Here is a 15,327-nt window from a genome sequence, read left to right on the forward strand (position 1 = left end):
TGTGCTGGATATTCTGTCAGCACTGTCAAAAGATTCCCTGCTCTGTCTCTGTTTCTGGACAGAGGGTGAGGTAGAGTGGGTGTAAAGAGGGTAAACAAGAAACATGAGCTTCAGATCCTGACTGCCTGACAGGCAAGGTTTGTATGTGTGCCATAAAGCCAAGAAAAATTCCAAGAGGACATTTAAAAGAAAGGGGAAGTTGCCTTACAGTGTTTACTGAGTACCTTAAGAGTGTTAGCTAGTGTGGCAAAAGCACAAGAGTGACCAGCCTTGGTGTCTAATATTTGCCAGAATAGAAGCCAAAGTAAATACTTCTGTGACGTGGCCACAAATGCTGAGTCTTTCAAGACCTTATAATGTGTTAGAGAAGGACGAGCCTGTGGAAAAAAAAAAATGAGGTCAGAAACCTGACTAGAGCCATGCACTAGAAGAAAGATATTTTTAAAAACTTCCTAAATTGGAAAAGAAGATCAGACTCATAAAGGAAGATCAAAAGTATAAATTCTCAAACAAGAAATACTGTAACATTTGAGCTATAAAGTGAATCTAACTGATAACTCTAGAATAGGTTTGCATTACCACAGTTTTGGAAAGATAAAGTTTGTTGGTGCTGAACTTTCTGCTTGTACCTGGGGGAGTTGGCTTTTATTGCTTTGTAGGTGGAACTTGAAAGGCCAGTGATGACTAAAACCCACATATGTTTGTTGACTGGGTAATAACCAAAACAACAGATGACATGCATTATTTTATTTATTGATGTGGGACTTTGAGCCAGATTACAAAGGGAACTAGATTCACTGTTCATTGGGGAATCCTTGCTGTCTTGAGCTACTGAAACATTTTTCTGAAATGTTCTACTGGTACCAGCTATGTGGAGCTGCTTACTGTAGGTAGTGTGAGTGTGGGATGGGTGTTCAGAGAACTAAAGCTTGCTCTTACAACTTGAAATATTAAACAACATTTTTTTTAAAGTTAAAATATTTGAAGCATTTGCACTAAATGAGCCAAAATCAGATTAAGAGACTCTGCTTTTAGAGGAACTCTAAGGAGGGGCTCACATTGCTTGCTATTATTAATCACAGTGATATTTATGATGTGTTTGCAAGAAACAGTGCTCTTCAGTACTGTGCCTAAATATAAAAACAGTGTCATTGTATGATGCCAATAAAGGAGTGTGGAATGTTCATGAAAAGCTGATTCTGTGGTGCTTTTTGCACAAAAAGACACAGAGCCGAGTCCCGGGAAGTGGCACTTTTATAATGGCAGCAGGCAGCGCTCCCTGGGCTCAGGTTGCTTCACTGTTTTCAGCATTTGTGTTTTTGTAGCTTTGCTCTGTTCCCAAGGCTGATAGACAGCAGAGAGATTGCACTGGGCCCCAGATAGTCAGTTTTGTCTTTCTACATGAAAATGTGATTCTGCCTGAAAATACAATCCTGTTTCAGCTGAACTACCCCATTGAAAACTTGCCGCTGGATTCTGCTCTGCTCCTCCCGGAAAATGCCTGAATCGTGCCAGCCTGGCCAAAGAGGTGCTGGGGGAGCTGAGATGACTTGCAGTTTTGAGGAGAGTGGTACAGGGCTCGAGTGATGATGGATGGGTGCACTCCCTCTCCACGCTGTAGAGCTCAGCACGTGATCTCTGCCTGCCTCCCTCTTCTCTGTGGCCGTGAGAAGAATCCGTGGTTGGAATGAAGGAAGCAGTTCTGCTCCCCAGGACCCTCTGCTGCCTCTCTCTCCCATGCCCACTGTTTTTCCCGGCTAACCAAGCCTGCTTGCCTTGCAAAGCTGTGTTGTGTAATCTAGCATGAGAGATGAGGATGGTGATGCTGCACTTGCAGTGATTAAGGGATGTCTTAGCTGTGTGATAAAACATGTATTTTATTTATAATTTTTAAGTGTGCTCTGTGGAGATCATTAGGTTTTTATAGGGAAGAAGCTGGAAATTGGAATGCATTTTATGCAACCTGGATTCTGCACACACTGTGCCTGTCATTCCTTATGATACAGTTTCAAATTACATGAGCTCATGCATTTTTAAAAACCTTCATGCTACATTAAAAACATGTGGTTGGCATTTCCTAACCTCTCTGGCCTTCTCTATATGACAGAAGTGTTTTCAGCATAGTTTTGTGCATTTGATGCAGCAACATCTAAAGCCTCTACGAAGATGAAGGCTCTGTTTTGATAGCTGCTATACAAAACCTTACTAAAATTCTCTGCATGCAGGAGAGACTAGCCTAAACATTTACTGACAGGCTTCTGAACTAGAAGTAAATATTCTTAGTGCTTGTGACCCAAAGGCTGCATTGTAGCATTGAGCAGTTGGAGAACACAGCCAGACATTGTACTTCTCCCTTTTTATGTTCTTAGCCACAAAACTAAGTGTTGTCCTTTTACCCTGCTCCCTTGCACTAATCATGGTTGCTGATGAAGGCCCACGGGGCAGATTCCTTCGTGCATCTTTTTAAAGCTTGAGCCTGGCTGCTTCCTTATTCAGTTCTCTTTTGTGTTAGAGGTGTCTGTCTCAACTTGCAAAGAGGCGGCTACAGCCTGTGAACTACTTGATTAATTTCATTAGATAGTCATTCCAAGCCCAACAATAAGTATCAAATATTTATTTAATAAATATTGACTTTTCTGTGCTTATCAAATTATTTAATGAAACATGCCCCCCAGAAGAAACCTGCTTTTAGAGAAGGAATCAGTTTTTACATATCTGTAAACAAGAATGTTTCAGTCTTTTATCTACAGGCAAGCTCTTATAAGTGTCCACTGTAAATGCTAATTAATCTAAAATATTTTAAATATCTCATGAAGTTTGTTAAGGGGGAACTTTCCAGTTCCAGAAGCATGCACTCGAGATAATGTTTTTTTTTTCCTTTATAGCAACTTTCAAAGGGAGAAAGCGGCTTTGAGAATGTGGAGCTGGGTGTCATAGGAAAGAAAAAGAAAATTCCAAGGAGGGTTATTCATTTTGCAAGTGGAGAAACAATGGAAGAATATAGCACAGATGAAGAGGAAGATGAACAGGAGAAAAAAGACCTGTTGCCACCTGTAGATCCTGTAGGTATTTTACTTGATAAATTGCTACTTCTGGTTTTCTGGGCAGCTGTAAACATTTTATACTTAATTTTTTTGTGTCACAAATCTGATACAGTCTTTAGTATTTCTAATAATTTGATTGGCTTAACAGACTCAGAAATCTGGGAAAAGCATTACTGGGAAGTTTTGTCCTGGAGTTCTTCTCCACTAAAGTAGCCTTATTAATTAGAAATGGGTTTAATATCTTCACAGTTCTAGTTTGTCCTCTCCTGTACTTCCCTTTCTAATAATACTTGCCTTGTAGATACAAGTAGATACCTTGATTTATACTGTTGCTTAAAAAAAAAGTACAAGGCAGACATTTTTTCCTTACGTTTGTTGACACTGAAGAGTTAAACCGGTAATTTAGGGTCACCATAACAACAATTTGATATAATTAAAAGAGTATACAAGGGAAAGAAACAGATGACTTGCAGAAGTAAAGGAAGACTGGTGTAATTCATGATACATAAAAACCAGATTTTAAAGGACCTGCCTGGTCCATGTAAATAATGTTCATCTGTGTTGTAAGCTGTTGAGATGTTGCTCAGCCTGTGAATGGAGTTTCCTTTTATTTGTCCAGATTCAAGTGAAGTCTCAACAATTCAAGCCAGTAGTGTGCATTGTAGCTGCTAAAATGCATTTTCCTCTTTGTCAATGATTGTGGATCTGTACTTAGAGGTAAAATGAAATATATCACCGGTTTTATTCTGTTGGCTTGTCTGATAAACTACTTTGTAGTGATAGTGTGATTGCAAAGCTTACAGCCACATGTGCCAACACTGGCAGCAGCAGCTCCCTCCCTTGCAGTCAGTCCCAGAGAAGATCCACATCCTGCTCTTCATCTCTCCACGTGCCCAGTCTCATGTTTCTTTTATGACAACCCCAGAAACTTGTGTGCCAGCCACCTCTACCCTTCTGCAACAATCCTTGCCTCAATAAATTGAGTCTGCAGTCCTATTCCCTGCCTGCTGACAGAGTTTTCTTGGCCCTCTCTGCCTGTACTGAGGTGGAGGCTCCCAAACTGGCTGGGTCCTCCCTGATGTGCTGCTGTGTGGTCAGGCAGCCAGCAGCCATGGCTTTGTGCAGGACTCCTCATCCTGCCTGGCTGTGCACTCTAGGCAGACACTGGTGTGGAGCTGCTTGTTCCCACACTTCAGAGAAGAGACCTTGCATGCCTGGAAAACAGTGCCCTGCTTTCTACTTGAAATTGCTGTTGAAATGACTCCTGCACCATTGTTTGGGAATCCATAATTAAGAAATGTTGTGGTTGAAGCTTTCTATTTACTCTACAGTAGTAGACCCTGTATTTATTAGTACATGTATCCATCCTGGGAGAGCTTGGCTTTCTTGAAGGGACTGAAGATTTTGACTTTATCCTTATGCTCTTCTGAAGAACTGGTGGACGATAAGAGGTTTGCTTTGACTGCCAAGCAGTACCTCTCTTCCCCTCTGTAAAATTAATTTATCTTGAAGAAGAAAAAAGCTGGATTGAGAATTAAGCTCCAGTGAGATGATGGGAATTCAGGTGGGATTGGGGGTTCCACAGGTGGAGCTGTTGCAATGCGTTTTGTATGGATGGATGGCATTGCCCTCTTTCTTGGTAGGCAGTTATTGTATACAACAAAAAATAACATTAGCCTGATAGCAGGTAGGATATTATCAGTATTAAATACACACAAATTATATAGTTGGAAAAGAACTGTACTGTAATCACAAACAATGAGTAAGATGTTAAGCTGCCTTGCTGGGTACTAAGGTGGTTTTTTCCTCCTTAAGGCTCTTCTCAAATAAGTGCAGGAACTGTGAAACTTACTGACTATTATGGTAATATTCAGATATCTTCAGAGTAAGGTCTGTTCCCCACTAGGCAGTCATGTCAGATATCCGTGGATGTCTGAGAGATTTTTGTTCCCAATTACAAGGATCAGGGAACAAGATGTGTGTAATTTTTTGTGCCATTTCCTGACAGTAGAAGAGTTCCATGGTGATGCAGTGACGGAAGGCTCACAAGCCTTGGTGTAGGTGTTGTGAGGGCAGAGACATGCATGCTGCTGTGCAAATGGACACTTAACTAAAGAGCCCTCAAGTGTGTACAACAGCCAGGAATGCTGCATGATTGTTCCCCTCCTTTCCTAATACAGATTTCTTTTCTGTGATACAGATTTGTATTACAGAATCTGAATTACAGATCTGTAATACAGATTCTTTCCTAATATTGATTTCTTTCCAAAAAGAGTATTGTATGGTGGAGTTAAGATTGCATTATTCTCTTTTTATAGTTTATTAAATCCTTAATTTTGAATGCATTTTTTAAGAAAAGGACCCCCCAAACCAGGGTAGTTTATTGTGGAGCATTCTATGCCTTATTATGTATTGCTTTTTACCTCGGACAGAATGAACTTGATTAGAGCAGGGGTTGCCATTAAGTGAGGCTTACTTTATCTCCTGCATGCTTTGTGTATCCCAGCTGAGCCAGACAATTGAAGAAATGTTAGTCCAAGCTGAGCTTTGGTGTTTTAGCCAACAGCTGCTTTTAAAGTGTGTTTTTTTTGTAGGATTTCTATAAAAGCAATTAAATAGTCAGTTTGCTGAGACCAGCATGTCTAAAACTTGTTATCTCAGTTGGGATACAAAAAAGTATGTTGCAAGTAATAGCTGTTTCTGGACCAGTTTATTTTCAGAAAAAGCACATTCAATATTTTGAATAGAAACTTTCCTCCATGAAATTTCAAAGCTCTGCTGGTATTAGCATCCTGGCAGTTTTTGAATGAGTTTAAGGGAAACAAATATATTGCTGTGTTGTAAAGAAATGTCTTCAGTAAGTACCTTGGTTTAATTGTGTTTTAAAGCTAAGCAGACAATGCCAATGTGTTTCTTACTAAGCAAAGTAATATGTATATATCCTGGTAATACCATAACCAGAACACTTGGTGTGGTGGATTCCTGTTATTCATAACAAAACATTTCTCAAAAAGAGCTGGGTTTTAAATTTTCTTTGAAACAACTTCTGGTGCTTCAATAGGTCAGCACTCAGTTCATTAACATTGTTGGACTGGGGTGTCCATTCTATTGTGTTTTGTGTGTTTTAATCCAGAACACAGGATGTTATTTTTTAGATAATAGCATTCATTATTATCTGAATGTTCTCACCCTGAAATTCAAATGCTTTAATAGGACAGATATATTTTTGATTCTTTTGCCCTAAAATGTAGATGTTTGCAGTCATATGTATATAATTTTTTTTTGTTTTTGTCCACCAAAACTTTATTTTGTATTAATTAAGATAATCCTTCTGGAGGGACACTTGGTGTAAACTCTTTGCTGCATTTACCTATTAGATGAGTGGGCAGAAGCTGGAGTGTAAGTCTTCACAGAGGAACTGTGAGCAGCATGACTTTGGTGTGATAACTTTGGAATCCATCCCAAGAAGACATCTGCAACAAAGCTCCAGGAGGGATTTGATTTTATTAACCTTCAATGCTCAGAAAGATTGAAACACATCTTTGCAGGAAGGTTATCTTGATATCCTGTAGTTAAAAGGGCTTTAACTTCAAATAGCAAAAATTTCTCTCTTGAGGACCGTCAAACTATGGTTTTCTTTTAAGAATTTGAGGATGAAGGAAAAAAATAGTCACTGATCAAGTAACTCATAATATGGTAGAAGCTCTTGATGGAGTATGGGATGTGCATTCCTGATCTTGTTTTCACTGGCTTATCTTAGATGCCACAGTTTTACATGGTCTTACACAAAAAAACCTATTATAGCATTGAACAGCCATTGATTAAACTAATTAACAAATTACTTTAAACTTTGTCTTGGCACAGTAAACAATGAAAAAGTATCTACTTGGTGGTGCATATTAACTATCAAATACAGGATTTTGTTTTTCCTAAATCAGGATATTATTTTTTTTCTCATTTTGCCATTTTCTCTGACAAAAAGAAACCCTACATACCTTTGAAAGTTTAAGTATTATCAGGGCTAAAATCTGCCAAAAATAAATACATATGTGGATTGTTTAGGACATGGTGTACTCAGAAATTCAAGAGAGCATGTGTGCTCCCTTCAGCAGTCCCACACTAGGAAACAAAATCATGTTTTCTTATTGAGCCAGATGCCCCTTTTTTATCAGTGATTGAATCTGTTATGTGCATTCCTATTTAAATTAAAATGGTACATTAAGATTTTTTGTAATTTAAAAATCGGTTGTCAAAACCATTATGTTTTCCATTTTGACAACAAAATAAAGTCAGGATAGCTGAGTAATTTAATTACACATTGTAGAAACGTCTACTAAAGAGACTGATTGCAGGAGAAATACTATAAACAGTGTATGTGTTTCCTACTGTCCCTTCCTGTCAAGAAATACAATATTGCTGCATCCTTGAGTTGATTTAAGACTGAAGATGAAGGCTTCTCTGGCTGGCCAAAGGAAGCTGACATGCAGTGTCTGGGTATGTGGTTCTGCAGGTCTGTAGGATCTGAATGGGTATGGTTTTCCAGTTTCCAGCTCAGTGTATTAAAGCTACTTCACTGTCAAGGATGAATTTGATTAATTTGTACTGAGCCATTGCTTTAGAGCCCTGTTCATGGCACTTGAACAGTTCTAGTTTCCCCAGTACCAGTTCTTGCCTCACATTAGCCATTTCTGCTTCCCTCTCCAGGGTGCTCTGGGAAGGCACCCAGATTTACCCTGAAGAGGTAAAGGGGGAATGTGTGGAAAAGGAAGGTGATTCCTTGGATGTGCTCCCTTGTTCCTGGTTGTTCCTGGTGGTTTACTCTCCAAGCCATCTTCTTTGTCCTGTTCATTTGCTGTGAAGTAGCCTCTCTCATGGTTTTATATTGCCTTTTGAGATGCTGGAAAGAAAGTTACTTTTTTAACTGAGGAGTCTGGCAAAGCCTTTCTTGTCAGCGATGTGGAAATGTCTGTTTGGGCTTTGTCAGAAAGCAGAGGTTCCCACGAAGCTGAACTTAGAAGTGCTTCCAGTGTACCAAACTGATTTTAGGTGTGGTGAGGGAAGAGAAGAAACAGAACCTCTGTGTCTGCTGAGCCTCAGCTGTTACCCACGTTTGTGTTACCACAAACTTGTTAGAATGTTCTGGGTCTGACTTACTTCTGTCACGTTGAAGCTCAGTTTGTCTTTTCACTCTGAAATATTATGGGGGCTCTTGTAACTTCTTTCTTAGAGCACACAGCAGGCCCTTGTTTGTCCTGTACCCTGCATGAATGCTTTTTAACCCTGTCACCTCATCACGAAGGATTGTGCAGAGCCCTGTCAGTGCTATTATTTGCACCTGTGGCAACAAGCTTTTCCAGCACTTTTTTTGACTTCCTCAACTGAACAAACTCCTCGTTAGCCTTTCTGCCAACTGAGCACATAATCAATGAGCTGGAGGTGCTTTTGTGTAAGTAGGATAGCAGCTGGTTTTGCTTACACTTTTACCTTGGCAGGACATTTTCCATATCCACTGCCAAAAATATATAGCATCTGGCTTTTTGTCAGCCTGCCCAACTTGATTTTGTGGCTTGACAGACAATTTCTTGCTGCACTGATTTGTAGAGATGATGTTTGGAAAGCACCAAAGTCTAGTAGCTTATGTACATACATACTGAGGCTATACCAGATAGTTTCTGTAGCTGTATTATTTACAATAATATTGGTTGTTCCTGTACACATATCTGTTAAATAAGATCATAGAAAAAGGTTCCTACCAAACAGTTCTTAGCAGCAGGTTATAAATACTTACATAGCTGAGTAGAGCTAATGTGTTTTACTTTATAAAAGCTGACACTTTAAATTGCTACTTTCCAGAAGAAAGGTACTTCTACAGAGATCTTTTTTGGGGGAAATATGTATCAAAGAGCTCGCCTGAATACAACAGCCTGTTAACTATAAACATATTTTAGTTCACTGTAAAAGCTGAATTTGCCTTTTCACAAATGGGAAAGCCTACAATTTTTTCCCCATTTGCTTGGAATCTGCTTTTCCCCTTTTCCTTTTTATTTTACATGGTTTTGTTTGGTTTTTTTTAAACAGATACAGTCTCTTCCTTCAAAGAAAAGCATAGCCTTTGCACACCCATTAGTTTATAATTAATTTAAGTTTTTAATTTACGATGTATATATCTATGTATCAGTTTGTGTGGAGGCTGCGGTATTTTTGCTGTAGCTGTGAATACACCCCAGTCATGCAAAGAGCAATTCCTTTTGTCTTCCTGGCCAGTCCTTCCTAAACAGTTTGTATCCCTCCACAGCAGCATTCAGTCCGTTCACTGCATCCCTGGGATCCTGATGAGATCCTACCCCTGCAGCTGCACACAGATCTCCAGTTCCTCATGTTTATGTCCCATGTTGTGTGCCCTGGTGTGCAGGCTCTTCAGAGAAACTTCCTCACTCACCTGCAAATGCTGGAGGTGACCCCAGCTGCGTCCTGTTTATTCGCGCTGTGCTCCTCATGGTTCACAGCAGCCCAGGTGCTTTGCTTGGCAGCCTCTCCATTGCTCCCTCCGAGCTGCTGTAACTCCCTCCCTCCCTCAGGGCTCCTGGCTTTGTTTTCCAGGTGTAATTTCAAGGGATAATTCCTGTTTGGTTGTAAATGTTTTAAAGTCTTCATCAGAGGTTTGAAGGTTTGGTTTGTTTTTAAACAGTCTTTTGCAGTTCACTCATTATTGTAATGAGGGACTAGTTTGTTAAACTCACTTCTCCTCTTGGCCTGATGGAATTCAGAAGGTTGTGGAAAGCTTTTTCTAGTTGGGGATTGAGTTGGCTGCTTGTCATTTCCCAAGTCTAGAAGCAGGAAACAAAAAACAATGAAAGAAATTTTCCCAAAGGTAAACCATGGTTATATTTATATCTTACGGTGATACTTTGCTTCCCTTGTCTGGTCTATACTTATTTCAAAGCAAAAACATGGTAGTAGCTGGAAAACAGAAAACATTGCAGGTCTTTCTTCTCAAGCCATTTGCAGTTTTGCATGTGTTATTTTGTGCCGTGGCCATACAGCTGTACATACTCATACTGCTCTTGTTCCTGCAGACAACACTTACATGGGGACCCTACTTGTGGTTTCACATGCTGCGAGTTGCCACATCAACCTTATCAGGTATTGCTTTATTTAATTCTTGGGTAAAGCAGAAAGGGAATATTGAAAGGGAATATTGAAAGTCACAAGTCATGTTGACACACTGTAAATCATCTTTGTGTTCTACTTGTTGTTTTTTTCAGAAGGATGAATTGAACTGTGTTAAATCTGTGGAGATGTACTCTCCTGCTTTAGGCACTTTTAAAATTTTTTTTTTTTTACTTTTAATAAACAATTCTTGCATGGAATAATGAGCAGAAAGTACTCTTTTGATGAACACTTTTCCCCCTTTTTCTTCATATGGAGATAGGTTGATGTTGGCAAGGGAATATATCGGTTTTCTGTTAGATTTTGTATGGAGCCATTTTGTGTGATGCTACCTGAAAAGAATGCTGGCTGGTGTTTTTCTGACTAAACTGACAGTTTTTCTGAAGACAACTAGACAACTAGAAAGTATCCCAAGAACACATCTAGTTGAGTGCTGTACTATAAACTTCTGAGGTTACAAAATAAACAGGACTGTTGTCAAGGGTCTTACACTCACTGCACAGTCATTTATTTGACTCGTGGACCTCTTAAAATTTTGCCAAGTTTTAAAAATGCTTGTCATAGTCTGTGTTCTTTCCAAGGTAAAGTATCTTTATTGTTTTTTTTTCCACAAATATTATGGAGTTTCTGTCATTGTACACATAATTTTGAATATTTTTATATTTTTGGCAGTCTGTTGTATTAATTAACCTATCCTTATTTTTAGAAAGGCCTTTTCTCTAATGTACAGTGTAATTAAGTTCCTTGACGCATCTGTTCTTCATATGCAAGGGTAGATATTGCTTTTTCTGTTTTTAGAAGTCCTTTATGAATTTGAAGATCAGTCCTTTCTTTGCACTTTAGTTTTGGCTCTTACCTCTGTAATTTGAACTGGTCTTTTGCACAGCACTCAGGATGCCAAGATATCTATAGAATTAGTTTTTCTGAATGTTCATTGAAGTAGTCAATGACTGACTTCTATTTTTTTCCCTGAAGATGACTAACTCATTTGCATCCTTGGGGCAGATTTACAGTTTGAAGTGCAGAATATTCGACTTCTTGCTTGCCTTTACTCAACCTGTGTTACCTGCAGCCATCACCATGGTGAAGAAACTGACTGACACAAGCCTACCTCTGTTCCATACTTTTGACTGTGCCCTACCTGTTTTAGCAAAGTAGCACTGAATGTAGCCTACAGCATGAAAATTGAGACAGCTGAAACAAATATTTTATTAATCCGTTAGTATATAACACGGAACATTGTTAAAACTGACTTGAAGTATGCTTATGTCAGTAAATACTGTCTAGTTTGCTAGTACCACTCAATTGAACTGCCAGTACAGTTAGTACCCATGTACTTTTGTCTAACCTTAATTTTCAGTTAAAGTTCAGCTCAAGGCTTACCCTTTAACTGATTCCTAGCAAAACAAACAGATCCAAAGTTGAAACTAGCAGAATTCAAGCACTATCACCATATACATTTTCATTGAATTTCATATTCTTCTCCTTTTGTTCATTCTTTATCCTGAAGAACAATTATTAGTATATTCAGCTAATAATTACCTATAAGGAGATTAAGCTCACAGATTTTTGTTAGTGAAGTAGGACTAGAGAAAACCATTCAGGAAAGATGGTGATAATTTTTATAATAAAACGGCGTACAAGAATTTTCTTCTAGATACTAATCCTATGTAAACCTCCTTTTATTTTTTAGTGTGTGATTTCCTGGGGGAAAAGATTGCATCTGTTCTGGGAATAAGCACACCAAAATACCAATATGCCATTGATGAGTATTACAGAATGAAGAGAGAGGTATGCGTGGGAGCTAGGGTTCTTGCACTCCTTTTCTCCCAACTTGTCTTCCCTGGTATTCTAAAAGATAAAATTTGTATTCTAGCATTAAAGTGAAGCTTTAGACCCTCAATTTCAGCTTGCCTCCAGTTTTCATTTGATGCATGATTAATGCTTTCTTATCCATCAGCCTTTTCTGTCCAGCTCATCAGTCTTAGAAATGGGTGGGTGCTGACCTCTGCTCTGTTTCTCTTGTGCCATGCATTCTTAAGTCAACACTGTGAGAAAGTTGGATGGACAGCTGCTGAGCACTGTAAAAGGGGGCTGCTAGCAGTACACTTTCCAGCTCTAAAACTTGTGCAACAGAGTCTCAAGGGTAAATTGAGCACGAGGTTACCGTTTGTTCTAAAGCATAACGGGACAATACTGATAGGTAGCCAGTGCTTTAGGCAAAATAACCTAACCCTTAATAATCTTTCTTTAGAAGAGATTGAAAACATATTTAAAGCTTTATTACATTTTTTTTTTAATTGAGAGCTGAACAAGCTTTAGAGGAGGTAGACCTATCACTATTGCTATTAACTAAAACTGCTTATCTAGATATGTGTCTTTTTTATGTGTTTAACACAGTTTAATCCTTCACTTTTGGTGATTTTTTTTTTCTATAATGGGAGTGGAGTTCTGGAATGTACCTTATCTTATGATCAACTAGTGACTGTTTTCTAGTGGAACAAATGTCCTTACCTTGTAATAGTAACTATTATGCTCTTATGGCAAGACTTAATCTAAGTAAGTGGTAAATAGTAGCATATGAATCTGATTATCTCTTTCTAGGAGGAAGAGGAGGAACAGGAAAACAAGATGTCAGAAGAAGCAGAAAGACAGCATCAGGAACAGCAGAACAAGCCACAAGCTGAAGCTCCTGTCCAGACAGACCAGCCTGGAGCAACAGCATGCTCTTCATTCGTGAATGTAAACTTTGAAAATGAGGGAGATTGCCCGCCCACTGTGGAAAATAAACAAGATGTAGTTCCTGTCCCTCCTTAAGTGTAAAGCTCTATATAATGTAGGAAATAGGAACTGTCAGGTGTCACAATCTGCCTATAAACAGGAAAATAGGATTATGCTTGTTCAGTGAAATACAACTCCTACCATTCTTATTGATCAGGAGAGAGCTAGGCGATATCTGTTCAGTCAGTCTGCCTAATAAAGGCTGAGGCATTCTGCCAAATTGGCACTTCATGAAAATTGCACTACAAACATTTGGTCTGAAATTGAATGTGTGAGCTAATTTCTGTGTAAAGTAAGTAGAAATGTCTTTTCTTTGAATTGTGGTGTCTCTAACACCTGTGGATTGCAGAGGCAGTGCTGTTTCCTGCTCCTAAATACCTGATTTGCACATTGTTTGCAACTTGGCTCTCTATGAATAGATTAATAGGAATTAATATCCTGTAACTCAAAAGTAATTATAATAGAGTCTTATTCCCCCTATTTATTGTCACTGTTGTATGCATGTATTTTTTTTTCTGTTGTTAACACAAGAGAAAAATGTTAGATCTAATGTTAATTAGATTAAAGGGTCCACTGACTTTTTGTTTTTTAAGTAAAAAAATCCCAACTTTCCAGGAGGCTATAAGCATCCTTAAGAACTTACTAACAAGCACCAGCACTCTCGGAGGCTAATAGTGCTCAGCTGCTCCATCCAGTGCTGTAGCAAAGTTCAGAACTAGCATTGGTGTAGGATGTTCTCAAGTCCAAGAATTTAAGAGACCCATGTGCTTGAATGCATGCTCTCAGTGGTCTGGAAAAGAACCTAAAGTCTTGCTAAATGATAGTAAGTGCACAGGACACTCTATGTAGTACCAGGCTAGAACTATGAAGTTTTTTGGACATCGATTACACAAGTCTGTGTACTTGAGTAACCTAAACAAACAGTGTGTTGAATGTTAAATTGCCAGTAAGGGATGTGCCACTGCAGATGGTTTTCATCCTGTTAGCACAGAACATAACTAGAAACAACAAAACCAAACTTAGGACTCTTTCCTTCTCTTAAATAAATATGTGTTGTGATACTGCACTTGCAACAACAGAAATTTTTATTTTTGTCTAAATGAAGTGCAGGTAGCTCCCCATCTAATACCAATTAAGACTGTTTTACTGCAATGACTCTTGTAGCCGTAGCTTGTAAAAGGTGAATGGTTTACTTTGCAATAATCAGATGTCATTGCCCCAGACATTTTCTGTGGACAACTGTTGTAGGTAAAGGAGCAGAGAACCTGCACTATTTGCCACGTAGAACATTACTTCTGTCCTTCAGATTTATGAAAAAAAAGTTAAAAATAGCCCTCAATGAAATGGGGTTGTTGGGTATCATGACATGTCCCTGGCCTTGCTCCCACTGCCAACTAAGGAGCCTGATGTAACACCACAGGCCAGGTAACTTGGCTCTTAGTTTCTGGAATTAATTGCATATTTCAGATGACCCTCTGCCTGAACTAATGTCCTGTACAGCACAAATTCTTCCTCTCATCTGTCTGTAGCTTTCCAGTACTACAGCAAATCTAAGGAGGAGGATTCAATCATCAGCTCTAGTCCATCTGTTTTGAGACTCCATTCTTTGCCTTTTCTGAATTGTAAGACAGAGGGTGCTGACCAGAGTGTAAAATCACTACTTTGCACTGAATGTCTGCAAGGGAGAGCTTGATTCAACACCTGGGGAATATAGAAAACCAGCTTGTAAGGAGTTCATTAGCATCAAAGAAAGAAAATGTCAGATAGCTTGAGCAATGCCTTTACAGCTGAAGGATACTTTGCTTTTCTTCCAATAAATTAATGTCAGTTTTTGGGTTTTTTTTACCTCCTTTCCCTGCTATTTGTTGCATAACAAATGCTCTCACTGCCTTCTTTGTATGAAATACTATATTACTCACTGTGCCTTAACTTAATTCTTCCTTTTTTGCAAACTGTATGAAAGTGGTTGCTTTCATATTGGTTTAATTTTTCTGTAAATGCATTAATTGGTTATTTTATATTTAATATAATTTTTGAACTGGAAGTTGGCTGTGGATTTTCCTTTAAAACTGTGTGGTCTTTGAAACTTTATGCCTGTACACAGGTGTGTGTGCCTGTTTAGTATTTTCATCTTTACTAAGTCACGTATCCTGGTGGAATATTCAGGCACCAGATTTCAAAATATCATTTTACCCCCACCCCTTCCTTAGACTGTTGTGTGTTCAGCACTACCTCAAACTAATAAATAATGCAGGATTGTAAACACTTCTGGCCTGGAGCTATTGTAATTCTGTCTGAAAGCTGAAATATTTCTGTGGCTTTCTTAAGGATT

General features: G+C 38.8%; 1 protein-coding gene across 1 annotated transcript in view; it reads left to right on the plus strand.

Annotated features, from left to right (window-relative positions):
• The window catches only part of LOC132329146 (signal recognition particle subunit SRP54), a 35,657-nt gene extending 20,397 nt beyond the window's left edge, over window positions 1–15,260 (plus strand). Inside the window, exons 16-17 of the mRNA XM_059849907.1 lie at window positions 11,908–12,005; window positions 12,819–15,260. Of these exons, the coding sequence (XP_059705890.1) occupies window positions 11,908–12,005; window positions 12,819–13,031 (311 nt within the window). The 3' untranslated portion in view covers window positions 13,032–15,260. The remainder of the gene's footprint in view (window positions 1–11,907; window positions 12,006–12,818) is intronic.
• Window positions 15,261–15,327: the final 67 nt, after the last annotated feature.

Source organism: Haemorhous mexicanus, chromosome 6 (genome assembly GCF_027477595.1).
Source record: "Haemorhous mexicanus isolate bHaeMex1 chromosome 6, bHaeMex1.pri, whole genome shotgun sequence".
Taxonomy (NCBI): Eukaryota; Metazoa; Chordata; class Aves; order Passeriformes; family Fringillidae; genus Haemorhous; species Haemorhous mexicanus.